This window comes from Colletotrichum truncatum (assembly GCF_014235925.2).
Source record: "Colletotrichum truncatum strain CMES1059 chromosome Unknown Contig_0010, whole genome shotgun sequence".
Lineage (NCBI taxonomy): Eukaryota > Fungi > Ascomycota > Sordariomycetes > Glomerellales > Glomerellaceae > Colletotrichum > Colletotrichum truncatum.
The window spans coordinates 1309431-1329066 of NW_027222407.1; the positions used below are offsets into that span (position 1 = coordinate 1309431).

General features: G+C 51.4%; 3 protein-coding genes across 3 annotated transcripts; 1 reads left to right on the top strand and 2 right to left on the bottom strand.

Annotated features, from left to right (window-relative positions):
• Positions 1-1337: 1337 nt before the first annotated feature.
• On the top strand, positions 1338-3526 carry CTRU02_213802 (uncharacterized protein; the record flags this gene model as incomplete). Its single annotated transcript, XM_036731060.1, has 3 exons — positions 1338-2856; positions 2908-3348; positions 3396-3526. The coding sequence occupies 3 exons, from the start codon at positions 1338-1340 to the stop codon at positions 3524-3526; spliced, it is 2091 nt and encodes a 696-aa protein (XP_036577145.1).
• Positions 3527-3734: 208 nt separating this feature from the next.
• CTRU02_213803 (TPR domain-containing protein) lies at positions 3735-4553 on the bottom strand (the record flags this gene model as incomplete). Its single annotated transcript, XM_036731061.1, has 1 exon — positions 3735-4553. One exon carries the CDS (start codon positions 4551-4553, stop codon positions 3735-3737), a length of 819 nt encoding a protein of 272 aa, XP_036577146.1.
• A 5330-nt stretch (positions 4554-9883) lies between these two features.
• Positions 9884-11164, bottom strand: CTRU02_213804 (myb dna-binding domain-containing protein; the record flags this gene model as incomplete). The annotated part of the gene is made up of 3 exons (XM_070206130.1): positions 9884-10027; positions 10099-10989; positions 11063-11164. The coding sequence occupies 3 exons, from the start codon at positions 11162-11164 to the stop codon at positions 9884-9886; spliced, it is 1137 nt and encodes a 378-aa protein (XP_070060162.1).
• Positions 11165-19636: the final 8472 nt, after the last annotated feature.

Below are 19636 nucleotides of genomic sequence, written 5' to 3' on the forward strand. Positions count from 1 at the left end.
TGGGCCGAACGGCTGGCGGCCGCCTGGCAGTCTTGACGCTTCAACGTGGCCTTCCCACATCCATATGTGCTGTAAACGCCAACTCTTGCTGGCACAATCTAACGCAAAAGTCCCGGCTCAGGGGAGGAAGGTTCTCCTCATTTGCCACGTTCATGTACACCTCGCCCCTTAATAGACTGCATTATAGTCACTATATTGGAGATTTTATACCGGTATAGGACCGCCAAGTATTACACCAATATTGACAAGTACCTGCGGCCTTCGGGGTACCTCGGAGGGGAACCTAGATGCAAAGAAAGCGCTCAGAGGTTGCGGATTTTCACCCGCCGCTTGCCCACTAATGATGGCCATGACTTCTCGGCTGTTGAAGTACAAGTTATGCGATTTGCATATACCCTTTCCCCTGTATGACGATGTGTGTTCGCTAATTTGTCACAGGAAATCTAGTACGTGTTCGGAGATCTTCGACGGAGTGCCTGGTAAATCGAAACATCGGTTAAGTGATAAATGATCAGTGATAACGTGTCGAAAATTCATAATGATCACCATAAGCAACCAACATGAATCGAAACGGTCGAGTCCCCCCATCTCAAACAGAGGGACTATGCATCGAAAACTTCGCTTACTTTTTTTTTTTTTTTTTTGGATACCCACCTGTCAGAATGTGTGAAGTTTCACCAGCTTGCCGCTGGTCTAGTGCTTTCAATCAGCTCGATTTGAAGCCAGCATGGATCTTGGGGGTTATCTAGCTTGGAGTCACGCCATTCGTCTTATAGCGGCGCCGTTCTACTCCCTGCAGTATCACGGGGCTCGCATCGTCCAGCTGATACATGTCAAAGCCGCGATCCCGAGTGACAGGCTGCCTGTCAAACAACTGCTTTAGAAGCGGATCTTATGAACACAAGCCCACAACACTGACAGTTTATCGGTTGCAGCTGCTAGTTGGTGAATCTATTAAGAGACTCCATCAGGCGAGACACGAAGGAAGCAATATGTGGAGATGCTAGCGGAGTCGGCGAGGATAATTGCGCTCGATTTCACAAATTGAATGGATCCAATTCGTCTTCCGGCTTCAATTTTCCGATTGGCCGGCAGGGGTAAAAAGAAGAGAAGAAAAAAAACCTCCGGTGCATACAGTCCGTTTCGCTGGCAGCGTCCAAAAATCGGATTTTAGCCTATTAACCCCGAAAATCAGTAAACTATCACAACAGGGGTCAAACTGGCCCAACTGGCCCAACTGGTGTAAACTGGCCACTGTAGCCCAATTGGGCCACTTTCGTGGGGCCCACGTAGTGAAATCTCTGTAAATTACAATATCTCGTGAAAAGCTTTTCGTGATGCCTCCTCGGCGGGCTCGGGCCCCCTCAATTGATAATACCACTGGGCCGGCGAAGCGAAAGCGATTGAAAACAGCAAAAGCCCTAGAGACGAATACAACAACCGGCTCGCCGTCGAGGGTAGTTATCGTACGTACGAGGGCGAGGGCGAGGGCGCAGGCGTCAGAGCCAGCGAAGACCCCAGTTAAGCCACCTCGACGCCGTCGGGTAGTGGTGATCCCTTCCCCAGCCCAGAGGGTTGCTCAGTTAGCAGAAACAGAGACAGGAATAACTCAACAAAACCTCGAAGTTGACGAAGTCGAGGAAACCCAACCGGCAGGCCACTATGAACACCAAGCTATTGGGCAGTCAACGCCGGGCCAGCGACTTCAATATAACCTCAACCTCGATGAGGATCCTTTTGCTGTTACGCCGGCAAGGCCTGGTCGACGGCCTTTACCTGATACCCCAACTCCTCGACGAACGCAACCACAGTCAATCAATTTAACTGTTACGTATACTCCTCTCTTCTCAGGCGGTCGCTCGCCGCCAAAGCTTCCTGAGACTATATACAAGTGGATATTTGACGAGGAGAGCGAAGTTGGTCATAAGTTGATTATCCAGTGGTCGAAAATCGAGAGGGATTTGGCGAAGCGAATCGACGCCCGTTTAAGGGCACAATATAATATCGAGAAGAGCTGGATTACCACGAAAATCGCCTGGAGAAGAATAGGATTAAAAGCAGTAACTATTGTATACCGCGAAGAATTCGCTGTTGACAGTGGCAACTGGCCGGTTGTTCCATGGTATGATATTTCGAAGCAAATTATCGAGAATAGTCGCCTTGGTGAGGTTCTTCTCGATGTTGAACTGGCCTACTCTGTCACTCCTACTGTAGCCGCAGTAGGAGAGCTAGAAGGCGTAGGATCACCACGAGGGCGACCGTCTCGACTTAGTCAACGTCAGACTGTAACAAATACGATGCTTCAAGCGATTGAAACAGAAGGCGATCGAAAGAGGAAGTTATTTCGAGACCTTCTTCGCCATAATCAGTGTAACGATTCAGCAACCTGTCAGAATACCTCGTCAGCTGATCCAACAGTTAACTGGTGCTGGGTCAACGCAAGAAAACACTATAAACTGACCGTATTTGATTTCGAGAAGTGGCAAGAAGCTATTCAGAAGGGCGAGGAAGGCGTATCAATATCAAACCCGCCTGCCCGCCTAATTGTTGATCTTGTTCAGCGTGAACAACGCGATATGAAAAAGCCCGATAAATCAGCAAATCGAGGAGGCCAAAATAGCCTAGGTGAAAAGTCTGCTAATAGAGGGCTTTCAGACACACAAGACCCAGCAAATACTGCCAATAATAATAGCGCAGTAGTCAACTTCTATGGCCTACCTCCGCCAGGCGGCCCAACGCAATATTGGCCAAAGTTGCCGCCGCCAACGATGCCGCCCCAATATTGGGATCTTGAGCCTCAATTTCAACCGCAGTCAGGTGATTACTCTGCCCGTCGGCAAGTAGAGGCTCCGATTCGTTCTTCGTCGCCAGTTGTTCCTGATTCGCCCTCAAAAGCAACACGCTAAGTTGATGAGTTCGTTTCGTGGTTTCTAGCTGTGAACGGCAAGAAGTTGGGTATTGACGAAGTGAAATTTACTCCGTTAAAGGCTTCAATAGTCAGTCTCCGCGTTATTCGTGATTACCCAGACAGCTGGTTCAAGGAGGTAGGGTTTTCACCACAACTTACCGCAGCAGTGAGAAAATCGATCAAACTTTTCACTACAACACAGCAATTTTACCTCCAACAGAGCGAACCTCTCGCCGCTGTACAATCACTCGTACAGGCAACGAAAAAGCCAGCAGTTGACCGTGAGGTTGAAGACGAAGTGTATAACCGACTTTTTGACGAGCGATTCGGAGAAACAGGCAATATCGAACGAAGCGCTAGTAAAGTAGGCGAAATAAGCGTTCCAGCGGGTAGGATCTCCTCACCGCTGCCAACTGGCGATATTGAGTTTGGTCGAGGTGGTGAGTAATATTGACGGAAGTGACGGCGTCAACTAACCAGAAACTAGAATTAGACCTCTTCGTCTCCTCGCCGCCGCCACCAATCCTTCCTCCTAATACCGAACAAAATCCGATCGAAGTCTCAGACTATATATCGTCGCCTTATACCCAAGAGGAAGAGGAGGTTAAACTAGGATAAATAGCAGCGACTACTGCTAGCGGAAAGCTTTGCTTGTGGATGTGAGCTGCCCTGCAACACCCGGGAGGATCAACCCAAAGACCGTTAGGTAGGTAGCAGAGCACTTTGATACGCCACGGATACGATTTATTTCACTATAGGCCTGACTTGAGGTTGTAAATACAGGCATTATTCATGTTTTTCTTCTCCTACTTCTCCTACTACAAGTTCAACAACTATTTACTACAAGAGGTGGATTCAACTCTCCTCCTGCCTCAATATACATATCGCTACTCGTCATAGCGTCACAGAAGATATCCTGTGTGCCGTCGAAGTTGATATATGAGTTACGGAAGTGCCCAGCTATCTGTGGGAGACGTTGCCCAACCTCAAGCGCGCAGTCGCGGAGAAACTCAGCAAAATCACGCTCGTCTAGTTCGTTAGTATTCCACGTACGGAATGTCTTTTTTACATGCTTTTTGAGGTCGCCAAAATACTCCTCGATGGGGTTAAAGTCAGGTGAGTACGGCGGGAGGAATTCGAGGCGTACGCCAGCGGCCTCACACGCTTGCCGTATATCCCCTTGCCGGTGAAAAGAAGCATTATCCATTATAATCACTGACTTAGGCCCAGGGAATATTCCACACTTTGGCAGTAGAAGTTGCTGTATCCACGCAGAGAAGCCCTCGCCATTCGTCGATCCAGTATATACCAGCAAGTCTACGATACCGTCAATTGCGAGTGCTGGCAGCAGTTGTATCCGTTGACCTCGCTCGAGGGGAACTGACCGCGTTGGCGTCAGACCCTTAGGCGCCCAACCCGTCCTTCTTCTTCCAGTGTTTTTATCAACGCCTGATTCGTCTACGAATATTAATTGTTCTGGGTGGTATCGACGTATACGATATAACCAATCGTACCGTAATTCTGGGTTTCGTTGTGAAGCAATTATGTGGGCTTTCTTTCTCGTCCAGCCAGCTGCGTGGAGGTGGCGGCTCAACGTTGATTTGCTGACTTCGAGGTTGAACTGTTCGTATAGGAATTCTTGCATCTCTTCGAATAGGAGGTCGTTACGATACTTTAATAATTCGAGAAGTTCGTTCCGATGCTGTATTTCCATCTTCTGCTGGCTTTCACGCCTTCGAGGGTATTGTTCTACCTCGCCAGTTATGTCGAATCGACGACGCCATCGTCGAATCGTTCGTTGGCTACAGCCAACCGCCTCTGCGATTTCTTCGTCGGTTTGAATAACAGAGGGAAGAAGTAGGTTAACTTTCCTCAGCTGGAGTTTTGAGAGACGTGGCGCCATACTGACGCGTTGAAATGAGTAGATTTGACGATACGGTGGCTAAATGCAGCTGAATGCGACCGTTGTAATTTTCCCAGCGAAAAAAACGGAGTTTAGCATGGGTTTGCATTAACCCCACCCTAGGGGGGTAAAAACTCGATTTTTGGACGCTGTCAGTGCAACGGACTGTATTTGACGGAGATTTTTGAGAGATGCCTGTCAGATGGATGCAGCGCGATGTGGAGACGGCGGGCAACGTCAACACTGAAGACATTCAGAATGCTTCATTCGCTCGCCTGCACCTGTGGTGCAAAGTGGAATAGGAAGACACCTTCAGTAATCGCCCAAAATGCAATTCAAGTCCGAAGCGTTGTTATTCGGCTCCGGCCCCTGCCAAACAGGATTTGCTAGTGAGCCAAGCTACTGTCAAAGCCCTGGCCAGGGCAGGCAATAGTTGATGTGGTTACACTGCATCGCTGACCCGCATTGCACCCACATACAAGACTTGCCGGCGGCCAAGTCGTACGTTTTCAGACTCAATTAAAGCAGAAGTCAAGCCTTTCAATGGAGAGAAAGGATTTTGCTGCTCAGCGGCTCAAGGTCTTTCCTTCCGATCGGTTGCCGAAGCCCTCAAGACGCTGGACTCACTCGGCTAGGACAACGTCATTGAGCCGCTTGATCCAAGCTTTCCCAACTTGTACACGGAGGTGGGCGAGATCCCATATCAGGGATTCCCTGGCGAAGAGGTTTTGGTCTTCACACCCATCATTACACGAGATCACGGCCTAATGTGACTGCGTATCCTTCAACGCTTGCTTGTTCTTTATTTTTGTTTGGGCGTCGTCATCGCGAAATTTCGGCGATTCCTTGCGCTGTCACGATACAGGCGGATCCGCCTGACAACCAAGGCTGCCCTGGGTCATGAAGCGGGATGGGCGAGATGGTGATGAACAGCCCTTGACCAATAAAACGGGACGGTTCCCGGTCCAACAACGGCCCAGCATCCCCCGGCTCCTTCACCAAACCTCGTCGCCATCCAGCCCGGCAGTTGGCACACGATCGCCCATTATCAATCGCACATCAGGAGTTTCATCTTTGTTGCCTCATGCGTTGGCTTTGCTAGCCCAGCTAAACACGAACCATTGACATTCGTCCGAGGAGGCCGCAAGCTGATTACAGGAAACGTCGTAAGCAAATGGCACCGTCTACAGCCAGCGAGAGGACAAAAGTGGAAAGGCCGTTATTCGCTTTCCACTAACATGTTTGTTTTTTTGTTCAGTTTTTCCTTTTTTTCTTTTTTTTTTTTTTTTGTTCCATGGGACATCCGGCAATTTCCGTACATCACCTCAACCACAACATCGTTGACCCTCTTGTTTTGGCTTGCTTGATCTACGCCATGCGACGCTTTACTTACGCCTCATGTCCGTGGCTGTAAGAGAGAGGTCACCGTCAACAAAGTTTAAGCAACTTAATTCGAGGGACTCGGACTTTTCGACTGTTCGAGATCTTTCTACCCTCTGTAACGTGGTACTAGAGATGCTCATTATTTTTCTTGATACCCCGTATCCGGAAAGTAGTCTCCGGATTGTACCGACTTTTTGAAGCTTAAAATATGGCTTACAATCATCCCGATGTAAACGGTCGACGCTACATCAGGGAGGGAGGGGGAAAAACACAAGCAGGATGGGAGAATGCTACATGGCACCGGACCTCAGTGGCCGAATCTAGGCTACATTGCAGCTGTTCTCGCCTTGCAAGTACATTTCCACGCGCCTACTTACAGGCTTGGATTCGGGGTACTGCTGCTGTGATCAAGTATCACCTTGCATAGAGTGGCATGCGAGAACCTCTCCCTAACTAGGCTAACCCGTCACGTCACGTCACTGTCACAAACTCGACCGCAGCGATCTTCTTGTGGGGGAAAGCAGAGGATGGCACCCTGTGTAAACCCCGAGCGTGTGACAACCTTGTCGAGCGATTGACCGCCTCTTTTCTTCTGCCTCTATGTTTTTTTTTTTTTTTTTTACTCCTCCCGGCGATGGCGGGTACCTGGGGGCGAGGGTTCGCTGCCCACAACCGCCTAGGAGATGACGGGGTAGGGGGGGTAGGGGGGGATATATCAGAATCCCAGTGTTATATAACAGGCTTGGGCCGTTGTTTCAACAGCGAAGAGCCGCTGTCAAGCCAGCCTTTGTGGGTGGACGCCGCAAGAGGAAAGAAGAACGGGGAAAGCCTGCGCTGCATAACGGGCTTGGATCAATGACCCCCATCAGCCCACTGGAGCCCTCGGCTGTTGGAAGAAGGGGATCACGATCATAAGTCGGCCATGTTATGGGATGGGAAGCGAAGATGTCAGGGCCACTTGGGGCCATTTTGGGCCGATGGGGTCGGTCACGCCCAACGCGGCACATGCGGAGCAGATATCCACTCTACGGACAATTGTTATCTTTTTTTTTTTCTTTCCTGTCTTTCTCTTCTCTTCCCCTAACGGCCAGTCCACCCCTGCGCCCTGCCCTGCCCTGCTTACTAGTGTTAGTGTACGGTACCTAGGTAGTATAGGTGTGCCGTTCGCCGTCTCCATTCAAAGAGGGGCGTGGCGTTTCTCTCAACATTGTCTTCTGCCCGCTCTGAAAGTCGTGTGGCGAACCCTGTGTGAGCCGGGAAACCAGAGCATCCCTTCTCCCACCCCCATGCCTCTCTAGTGTACCTCTTCTCCGCGCTCTTTCTGTAGGTTTCACAGGGGGTGAAACAGGGGGTGAAACGGAATTCCGTTCGTCAATAACAAATAACAGTAAATTGGTTCTAATCGATGGTTCATGATTGTTGAAAGTGGTGTTGTTGACTAGAAGGTGGGGATATTCCCCCTTGGCCTGTCACGTGGGTCTGGGAGGCTTGGGCCTCTCAGCCTGGCGGGCGTGTGGCTGGAAGTGCCACACGACTCCGTATTCCAACTATCGCAACACTTTCTTTCGGAGCCTCAGGATGGGGGGGTCTTTTCTCGTTGTCTCCCCTTTTCCTGGGTTTCTGGGTTCCTGGATTTCTCGGGGGGTGCGTTGCAGCTAGGTTACCCCGTCCCAGCCCTCTTCTCAGAATTACTCGCCAATTCTTTTTTTTTTTCTTTTCACCCTTAGTGTTCTAAAAACAAGCGTGAATTTGCAAGAGATAAAGTGCAAAGAAACGAAAATAACCGTTTTAGGAACTTTAAACAAAAAAATAATCAAGACAAATGACAAGAGATTTGTCATGCGCCACGCCCGCAAGACGACGCGAAACTATTAGCGGACCATTAATCGCAGGCAAACCTCGCCTATCCCGCTTTAGTAACAACGTCAAGAGATTTCCCCAGTCGTTTATTTTTTGACGTCCAACGGCGCAACAGTGTTCCCGGCGCACATGCACACATTCCGCGGCAACACCGCAACGCCGCAACGCCGCAACGCCTGGATGCCAGCACCGCGCTAAGGCAAGGGGGAGAGAGAGGAGAAGGCAAGGTAGGTCTTGATTTGTGTCCCCCAAAGCCCATCCAGCTCGTCTACCTTCTTCTCCCTCCCCTTGCCGGGCTACCTCCTCGCCTTACAGCGATCCCACGCACCAACCCTGGGACTGCGGAGCATGACTTGCCTGGTGCCCATGCCCACCCGCTTGCACATCATCTCGGTCATGAATCCAGAAGATATTGGCGTACCTCCGAGTGATACATGCGAGATACCTTAACTCTCGTATTTTCAGGGGTGGTTGTTCTAGACTACAAGCTTACCACCTTCAAAAATGCAGGGCATCCAGTGCTTCAAGGTACTTCCAGGGGACAAGGCCGTTCGTTCAATCCTGTAGACCCATAGAAAATGCCCTGTTTATCTAATTTGTGGTCCAAAAGGGCATGGAATGGAATAGATCTGCTGTGGGTTCGTTTCATGGACTCTTGAGGCTACCCGCCATGCCGGTACCCCACGAGAGAATGAAGTGCGAGGTTATCGGCAAAAAGTCGATTCGGTTGAAGAAAAAAATAATAATGTTACGTAAACTACAAGTTGTAAATGGCGAAGCGAACAGGATTTAACAAGAAAAAAAAAGGGGGGAAACATGGGAAAAATAAGGATCGTGTAGTGTGGTGAGAACAAAAATCAAAATACAACAGGTGATACAACAACCGGATAAAAAAAACAAAAAAAACAAAACAGACGTCATCGTTGATGTCGAACCGCGCGTGTATGCAGAATGCCTTTTCCTCTTCGTCGCTCGGTCCCCCTTTTTAATTCCATCCACGAGACGCCGCGCCGTATTATGCCACTCGCCTAACGCTTTTCTTACCGTGATGCCCTGGCTAGTAAACATAACAACGATTTCGTTCGAGGTCATATTTAATTCCAGAACATCCAGAGGCAAGCGCTGGGGAAACCTCCTAGCTGTGCAAAAAGAGAGATGACATCAATCGAGAAATCAGGTTGTACAAGAATAGGATAAGAAAAAAAAAAGGCCGTGTATTGCGTAGTTAGGTGTGTGTGCCCCCCAAGTCTAATGTGTGTTGTGTCATGATTCGAAAAAAAAAGGAACGGAGTCGGTCGAAGTTAAAAGTCAAATGTTGAGAAAAAAGAGGTATGAACAAGGTAACCCGTGGTGTTCGGGGGTATCTCTAGGATTAGGCGGATGGAGAATCCAGCAAAACAAAAGAACCGTGGCCTCTCAATCGTGATCGAGGATAGAGAACAGGCTGGAATTAGGGAGGCAGTACGGGCGTTTGATTTCTGGACCTCCCGTCTCAGAATGTGATGATGTCCTTCGGTGTTCGAAGGTGTGGAGCTGGCATCGGCCGTGGGACCCAACGTGCTCTGCTATTGTCGACAACCAAGCTGTTACAAGTAACGACGCAGAAACTATACTGTAGACTTATATCTTTTCTTTCCGACAGCCCGCGTTAAGGATCGAAACACGGCGTCCGGAACGGCGAGTCTGTACGCTCTGGTTGGGTTATGTCGTTCCAGGTCGCATGATGGAGATCATCGCTGTAGGCAAACTCCTCTTCATCACTGAAGTTGCTGCGTGTAGATTGTGTCTCCAGCCGGGGGCTCTGATACCCCTGGTGGAGACATTGAATGCTATAAGGGAGCACTGATTCCTTCTATCAGCTCCTGAGCGCGCTCGCGGCATGCCGCCGGGGTAAAGCCAGTTCCGACTTTGTTGGCTACAATGCGCCACTTTTCGTTCTCGTAGTCTTGAAGTGCAGTGCGAAGCTTTTGGTCCTATGCGGGGGAGATGAATTAGTAAATGTGCTGCCTCATCATCTTGTGACCAGGAGAGGAAAATTACATACCGTTTCCTCTGTCCATTGCGTGGTCTTTGCCTTCAACTTTGTGCAGTAGCGTACTTGTAAGGTTCCTGAAGATCTGCCGGGGAAAAAGTCGGCAATTTGCTTCCATGTAAGAGACTTGTTTTCCTTCAGATCGATCAGAAGCTGGTCGTCTTCAGGTGTAAACTTGAGTTTGGGGCCTCGTGGTCTTGGTGCCGGAGCGGGCATACCGGCTTGTCCCACCACGCTGGGAGCCCCGCCTCTGTCTCCGATGTCACCGTCGCGTCTCATCATCTTGGAAGGAGGGCTTGTGTCAGGAAGCCGGTGATGATGATGCGTAGGCTGTACTTGCTGCACTCCCGTTTGGCCGTAGGCAGACCCCAATGGCGTATGTTGCATGCTTTCGAGATCGGTTTGCTCCAGGTCCGGCATCCCAGGTAAAGATAGGTCGAGCTCATCAGGCCTGGATCTCTTGGGCGCTCCATGGGGTGTATGCGACTGGGTAGGCGTTGTCATGGAAGGGTAGAGAGGAGCAACGACGGGGCCCGGGGCACCGTAATGAGGCGGACCCAGATGCCGGGCGTGGCCCAGCTGGTGCCCCGGATCCATTAGTACATGATGGGAGTGGTGAGAGTGGTGGGAGTGATGTTGCGGCATGGCTGGATGGTGCGAATGATGACCTGGCGACGGGTCGTGGAGCGAAGGTGTATGGGCGGCACCATGATGAATGGAACTCCTATGGTGCTGATGGGAAGGCGTCGTGTCATACCCATGCTGTTGCTGACTCTGCTCGCCCGGATGCGACTCCTGTGCAGAGTAGTCGACATTGTAGTCCCCTACGCGATAGTTGCCCGCCAGCGTGCCTCCGACGCATGGGTTCCGCCAGAGCGAACCGCTCTGGACGGTCGCCGGACTCTGAAGGGAAAGAATTGGTTGAGCAAAGGCCCTCTCGGGGGGCGTCGGAAGAGGGGAGGGCTGTTGGTGCGACGTTGCGGGGTCGCGAGTGTGGTGGAAGTCTCTCGAACTGCGATCCTGCAACAACGCTATGGTGTCGCCGTGATGAGACCTCCCGTCCAGAGCCAGCGAACATTCGTGTGCGGGGGGTGTGGAGAGAATGGTCGCGGTTGGTAGCGGAATTTCGGGAGAGGTTTGCGTTGTAAATTTAAGAGATTGAAAGGTGGGTGCTGGTAGTTGCAGTGGTTGCAGTGGTTGTTGTTGTCGTTGATGAGGATGATGACAAGAGAAACTTGGAGGTAGAAGTACCGAGATGGTGTTGCCGTCTTGTAGGATTAGCCTCTTGGTGGAGAGCTGTCTGACTGCACGGCCAGACGGGTGAGTTCCCTTTGGTCGGCGTAAGGTGGGAAATAATGCTATTAAGACGAAATAAAAGTCGAGGTAACCATGCTACCCTTTTCAACTGGTCGTTGCCACGCGCTGTTTAAGCTCACGGGATCTTCCCTTGACTTATTATAAACCCCGTTGGCCCTGGACAGCTAATATAGTGATGAAGGGTCAAAAGAGAGAAAGCACCGACGTGGGCAAGGGCTGCATTATATCGTCCGATGTGCTTTATCGAAAAGAGGAATAGAGGGCTGTGTGTGGGCTCCAGTCTCTCTGGTCTGGGCTGGGGGTCTTGAGGCAAGGTAAGGGAAGGGGACCTGACAAGAGAGGAGTCTGAGTAGGTGAGAGGCAGCGAAGGAGGGCTAAGGGCATGCATGGGGGTGTGAGGTAAAAGAAAACAGGTACATCAACTACCGCCGCTTTTGTCCCCGGGTTCAAGCACACAAGCGATTTACCATGTGCGAGACATAATCTGTTCCTGAGAAGGTTGCGGAGACTCAAGTTAACCTTGCCCAGTGATGACGGTAGCATAATTTGGAGATCTTATGCCATGGGTTTCGCTGCCGGATATAGAAGCAGGAATGCCCCCCGGCCGGCTCTGATGATGCAACGAGCGAGGGGTGGACATGGCACCAGCTCACAACGGTTGACAGACAGGGCATCTGGGGTCTAGGGCAGAATAATTTCGCAGCTTTAAGAACCCCTCATATGATTTCGATCAAAATACTGGGAGGGCGGCTAGCGACCCAAAGAATAGAGAGGTCTGGAAAAAAAAAAAAAGCCATGAACGGAAATCCAAACACGTTCAGCCAAATGGGGGATAGAAGCTGAAACGCGCCCTGCCATGCGCTCGCTGGTTGGGAAGGCCATGGCAGGTGAACAATCCAGAAGGCCACCAGTGTCCCTTGACGCCCCTGCTTTACTGGGGACTGCGAGAAGAGGAGAAGGGGAGGAAGGGGAAAAAAAAGTACCAGGATTGGCAGCTCTTGGCTCAAGGCAGTTGACTTGGTGTGTGGGTGTGCGCGTGTGCGGGAGCTGGAGTCCCTGGACCCCCACCCCCTGGCCGTGGTTGACGGGGATGTATTCTTTGGGCGAGGGAGGAGCAGTGAACAGCACAACTTGGACAGCTGTGCCAATTCTGGCCAGTACAGTGGAGCCAGTTGGGAGCAAGTAGCAGGTTTTGGAAAAGGTAAATGGCTGGGTGAGCACTGAGAAGTCATGCCTTGGTCGTGAAGGGGGTATATCTGAAGCAGGGAGGGTATAACCGAACCACGAAGAGAAATCGCCGCCGTGGACCGCGATAGGGCCAGTAAGCTGGTAAGGTTACAACAGCCACTCGACTTTAGTGGGCAGATTGCCGAAAGGGTGAAAACAAGGGACTGCCGGTTGGGAAAGGAGAAGGAAAACCACCGCCGGCTTACAAGGCCGGGCCTGACAGACTAAACAGTGTCAAGTCGACCCCGTGCTTTTCTCTGACCCTGATCTCCAGTACAGTAGGTGGCAGTGATGGTCTGCTCCCACCCCTCAGACCCCAAGCCAGAGACTCGGGATCGCTTCGGAAGAGAACACCTGTGGTCCCAGGAGGCAAGCGACCCCAGTTGACACAAGATGAGAAACATCGTGATTGCCGGTCTTCGCCTCCGGGGCGATGCGTTCGAATCTGGCAGGTCCGGCTGGCAGATGATCCGATGAGATGCTGAACCATGAACAATACGGCCACGAATGGAAATGGCCGAGATGAAGATGGCCGCGGTGCCACGGTTGAGATTTTGGTTCGGCAATGCGGCGGCGGCGGCGGGTGTTGAACGAGATGGGATGGAGGGTCGACAAGACAAGAGTAGCTAGCCTGTGGGGTAAACACCTTTTTTTTTTTTTTTTTTTGAGGAATTGGGGACTTGGGACGTATTCGACTGGAAGACCAGGCCGCACGATGGTGCTGTCGTCGAAACAATGGGATGATAGCCGTTCGATTGATTTAACTATTCGTCTGTTTGCATAGGAGCGCGCGCGCGCTCTGCCGCCAACGCGCGTGTAGCATATTCAAACGACTTGCTCATTCTTTTTCCTCACGAACTTGATGACAACCTAAGGCTGCCACACTTCAAAAGCCCACGTGTGGGCTCGCGTGGTCTGCATCCACACGCTCAAGCTGATGAACAGACGGAAATGTGGTGGTCATATCCGTAGGTAGCAAAAAAGAGCACCGGCATTATTCGGCAGTTGGGAAATTGTGCGACTCGATGCATCTCGCGCCAGGCTCTTGGAGCTCGAGGCAAAACGGCCATTCAATACGTCGCTGGTCATCCTTCGCCTGAGCGAACTTGCAGTACAGTTTGGTACCTGAGCCAAGACAGCATTCAGCAAGGAAAATTAGCTCGTCTCGACGAGGGGAGGGCCGAGCCAGTAGCAAGGGCGCTTGGACAAGAAAGGCTGGGACGAAAGACGAAGAGGAGGCGCGAGAAGTTAGGGCACTTGGACTTGGCGCGGTGGAGGGCTGCGGCAGAGATGGTGTGGTGGTTTGGAGGTACTGCTGTGGTTCCTGATCGGTTGTTGCTGGGCAAGTTGCCGGGCATGTTGACTTTGTCGAGACATGATGGATCATGGGAGGGGGGAACTTTGATGCTGGAGCAGGGGTTAGACGGGTATCGCATGAAGGAAACGCGTTTCACACATACCTGGCAATTAAAAGATCAATTATGCGACCCAGGGATCCCGGGCAATCTTTCTAGAAGGAGTGGGACTCCATTCTAGCGCCTGATCACCTTATTTCTTCGTCGAAGTTGGGGTCCTTTTTCGGATTTGGGGGCTCACCTCGGGGACTGTCTGCATGGAGAGACTGAGCCACGAATCAGAAGGCTAGGCTCTACTAACATCGGTCGAGTCTGTGGGTACGGAGATAATGAGCCTGTAGACATGGGGATGATGATCAGACGTGGGTGAGGGTTTGGGAGGTTTAAAGTGGACGACCACAACGACGGTGGCGGTTGTGGTGGTGGTGGTGGTGGAGATCCGCGGCTGCGAGGCAGGTAACCAGACCGGACCAGAGAATACCGAACAAGATCAAAGAAAAGGTTTCGGCCGTGGGTGCCGGGATTGCAAATGCGAGATGAGGGTGACCAGGAAGGAAAAAACAAGAAAAAAAAAGAAAAACCAGAAGAGGTGTCGTATAACAATGGCTACGGAGAAGGAGATTGCAAATTTGGAAGAATCGAGACGGGAATATGCGATGAATGCAGGCTCAGATTGCAGCAATTTGTTCCTTCTGCTCAGGTCGAGGTCGTCACCAATTCAGATTAGTCGCGCTGGCCTCGAAACCCAATAGTAGTAGCCTTCTCTCAAGTCATGTCTAAGTCGCCAGGGCGGCAAAGTAAAGGTGAGGTGGTACATAGTGCTTCGTACCTTGGGCTGATTTTGTGGCACAGAAGTGTCTCATCTTTTGGTCGGCTTCTAGGTTCCTTGGGGTGTGCTTTTTCAAATCATGCCGCCGCGCGTTAAAGATTGCTGGTGGTGCCTTCCAAAGGGAGAAGCCCAAAGTTGGCCAGGCACACAGTCCGCATTGAGAGCCAAGCCTCAAGGCTGCAGGTAAGGTACGCAGGAAGGTCCGCCACACTCCGTGGTAAGTACTCCGTCAGGTACGAAGTATTCGCAAGGAGAGCCAGGAAGGAAGGGTCAAATGCGATGGTTTGACAGATGGGTCCAGACAAGGCTCCGCAAGAGCCCTGCAACTGTACCTACCTAGATGGGGCCTTATCCACTACACCGCTGGCTTACAAACAGGCCTACCAACAGAAAGAGCAGTGTAAACGACAACAGCAACAGCAACAGCAACAGCGACGGCAACAGCAGTAGCGAAACGGAACAAGACTCATGATCCACCCAGTCCCACTCCAATGTGGACGACACCTTCCCTTTTGTCACACTTTTTTCCTTGACGTTTTTTTTCTTTTCTTCTTTCTCTTTCCTTCCCCCTACGGATACGGATACTATTAGGCGAGTTCTTCCTGGAGACCACGATATACGTCATCAGCATTTCCCTTCAGTTCGTCGGGTTGTTGTACGTCGCCGTCCGGCATCATCAGGGGAGGGCACAGCAGCGGCAGGCAGTGCCCGGTGCCCGCTCATCCCTTGATGTGCGCTGCTGCGGCCAGATTCAGGTAGGGCAAGGCTAGAAAGTGACAGGGTAAGTGGCAGATAAGCTACTAGTGTACGGTTAGTAAAGCGAGAACGCTGTCAGCTCCTGCCTTCCTACCCTGCATATGCTGCGCAAAATGCCAGGTACCAGATGCAAGAATGCGTGAAGACGACGCCAATGGTGGTTCCTTCCCGTTCGGCACTAAGCCGATGTTGGGTAGTCAGCCAAGGAAATCCTACTACGTAGTAAGACAACTTGTAGTTGTCCTCATTTCATCTTGCTACGGGGTAAACCAGGGCGCCGCTAGGACTGGCATGGCATTCTCCCCTTCACCACTATCGTTTGTTGTGCATATGACAGATACACTAGCCAAGGCCCATATGCGCTCTCTTTTAATGGCAAGTCTTTGGCCCAGTAGTTTGTTTTCATCATCCTCGTCTCCCGCAGTAAAATATATTGGTTATTGCCAATAGTCGATCTGCTTAATTACTGTGATCTGCCAAGATCTGCCAGATATTGCTCTACCTTAATCTGCCGCCTCAATGAGACTGGCTTTGACTAACGGTCAGATAATGTTACGGACGCATGCCTTGACGGGACAGATGCTACATGCACGGCGTGGCTCGCCATTCGGCTTCCCGGCCTGAGGTATCCGTGTATCCGTAGGATAGAGGCAGTATCCAAAGATGGATCGTCGCTCTCACAATAGGTGCCAGAGGTATACCCTGCACTCACCCAGCGCTCTAGACTTTCCGCGGCTTCCTAGGATTGCGAAGCGGCACGCCGTTCTCGCGTTGATGTGCGCTTTACACTTTTGCGCTTTTCTCAATCTCCTAGGATCATCCTTTCAGCTTCGTCAGAAGGCCTGAACTTGCCGCAAAACCTTCTTCGAGCCCGTGAGGCCGGACCTTGAGTTCACACCAGATGACAGCCGCTGCTGTACCCGTACATAGAATTTCGACTGCTCCTCCCAGGTCACCCGTTGTCGTCTCTGGTCTCACTTCAGGAACGGCTTGTCTGCACCGGGTTAGAGCCGAAAGCTTGCCCGTACTTCGAATGGGGGGGTATCGTACGATCAAACTTTTTCTGAGGTAGCAGTGGTGCCCCTGCCACGCCCTGCGCGCCCTCATGGGGGCCTGTTGCGCCGCAGGCCCAAAGCTTGACGACCCTCTGAGCTCTTGGCGGTTTGGGGGCAGTCGGCTAGCGGATGTAGCCTGCCACCTACATTCTACTCCCTATCACCCTTGATGACGGAGGGCCCCCCGCCCCGGCAAATTGCAACCGCCGGTTTCCTACTGTAGCGCCTGTGCCACACAGCACAGAACGCTACTCAAATCCACCTTGTCTCACAGGGCAGGTCTTACAGCCTTTTTTCCCAGGGGTTCCCATCCCCCGGGTTGCACTAGCTGCCCGCTCCGTCACCACTGGGTGCCCCGCAGAACCTCAAGGGCCTTATTGTGGCTGGCACTCTAACCTCTGAAGAAGCCCGTTGGAAAGACCCAGATGAACGGAAGTTGGGAAGGGATCCCTGAGGCTGTCAACACTCACACTAAACCCCCTAGGTTTCTGCTGCTCAGCAGGCCAACGTTAATATTCCTTGGAGAAGGGCGCTACCACTGTGCACCGTCTCAAGTTGGGCCTTGTGCCTCTTGCCTCTTCCTTCCTTTCCTTTTTTTTTTTTTTTTTTTTTTTTTTTCCTTCTTTGCATTTTTTCAGGGATCCTTCAGAAACCAGCCCTGTTCAGATTACATACTATCTGCTCCAGCCGAAGATTGAATCACAAGATGTGTCGCGAGTTGGCCGGCCTTCCGATTTCCAAGCGTCTCCCAAGATCCGCGACAGCCCCTCTTCAGCCATGTTTGATTTACCTTGAGCCACGTACACTTTTGAGTCGGCCGACAAGTGGTTGTGTCGCCGCTTCTAGAACTCGACCTGGGTTTGGAAGGATAAGATGAGGAATACGATGCGATGGCGACCAAGCCAAGAGTACAGCCAACTCAAACACATGCTCTCACGCAACTACCGTCCTTCGTTCCCTCTCAGCCCAAACGCCAGAGCCATCTCCGAACTGCTTCATCTCCACCCTCCAAGCTCAATAGTTCGTCCCGACTGCGAAAACCACCCAATCCGGCGCGTCTCGCTACTCAGTCAACGGGGGTTGACCCAGAAGTCATTTAGAGGTTTTCATGCGCCGCCCTGTGGCTCATTCTACTTCTGCCCGATTGCGGCGTCGAATTTGCTGATCGCCAATCAGGTCACCCACAACAGCCACATCTCCAGGACCAAAAATATCCGCACCATGTCACCTCTTTTGTTCTTTTCTTTTCCCGAACCCTTGTTCGTCCAACAAAGTTCCTAGGAAGAGCCCTCATTCCGACGGCCTGGATTAGGACCTACCAAACTCGGAATGAATCGTTGTTATCAGCCGCACCTTAAGCCCATCCCGACCCCATCTCCCAGGATGCCACACCCCGATGACGTTTTGTTCCGTTGCCACAATGACAGTACACGGACGAACTGCCTTTTTTTTTTCCCCATGCTCATATTAGGACATTGTTGCCGACATATGGTTTATTTTCCAAACCCTCGTGCTATACTCGGTAGACGTTTATTAATTTGCCACCCCCGCTGCAATATCTACAGGGCAGCTAGCCTCTCCAGTTTGATCAAGCATGTTTCCATCCTATCGATCTACGAGGACGTTGTCAGCCCAAAAAAAGAAAGAGAGAGAAAAAGGGGAGGGGGTGGCCTGTCTTAAACTCGCCCAGTCGCATTAATGCATGAAATCTCCAATTTGCGCGGGCCATCTACCCCGCTGAATCAGCGATTAGGCTACCCCCCAACTCTGACGGCCTTCCCGCCGCCTTACCATAAGCAGTCAGTGTCGTCCGAAGATAGAAGAGGCAGAGACATCATCAGACACCAAAACAAGCAGGCCAACGGTAGGGGCCGTTGTGGCAGCGGATACGCGGGCATGGCAAAGGCCACCCAAGAAGGAACGATGCGGACTCCACAGCAAAGGTGCCAAAGTGAGAAAACACCACAACTAACTGTCGTCACGCACGCTGCTCCCTCCCTTTTCTGACCGATGGGGGTGCCTGTTGCACAGGTGATCCCTTTCGTTCTCGGCATCCACCGCCCGTACCTGCGTGCCTCGACGCCCATCTCCTCCATCTGCATGCGTTCCAGGCTAGGTCCCCTGCTGCTGGTGGTTCCGCACCTCCTGGAGGAGTAGCTGCATGGAAGCTTTGGAAAGGGAAATCAAGAAGGCATTCGAACTTTTGTTGTTCTATTCACAGCACCCACAAGGAACCGCCACCCCCGTATTTTCGTCTACCTTGTCTCTGGCCCCCTTCGCCCCCGTACCTTCCCCCCTCTCCCCCTTTCATGACAAATTCCGACAGTTTGGGCCCGATTCCTGACATGACGGAGTTCCGTATGATGACGAGGCCGCAAAAGGCCGAGTTTGTTATTGTTTTTTTTTTTTTTTAAATTTCAAGAACAAGGGCACCTGGCACACACGCCTGTCAAAATAGTGACAGCTGCTTCGCCCCCCTCCATGGTGACGACTCACGAGCCTCACGTATACGTCTTTGTTTTACAGAAAGCATGGAAAACCAAACATGGCGATGATGACAAGCTCACATGTTGTTTTGACTATATTCGAACCCATCGCGTAGACAAAAATACCCTTTTGTTTTTCTTTTAATGATTTTATTTTAGTAGACAAGTCATCTTTTGGGACAAAAAAAGTACAGTTTGGTTTCGATCAAACCCATAGAGGGCATGCAACAACCCCTCAACGCCAAATGCCAACTAATCACACACGCGCAACGAACCCCAGCGTCCCTTCACACCTCACACTTCCCCGTCCCGTCTTCGGTCATCTCCTTGACTCGCAGGGCTGGCTGGTGAAGCAGTCTGCCATCCAGTTCAGGCCCCCCTTCCCCTCGACCACCAATTTCCGTATCGTAATACATTGCTGCTGCTGCTGCTGCCGCCGCCCCCGTCCTATTCTTGATGTACCAGTACAATGCATTAGTTTCCAGTTGATCAACATCCACCGATTCCCTCAAGTGTCTCCTTGCC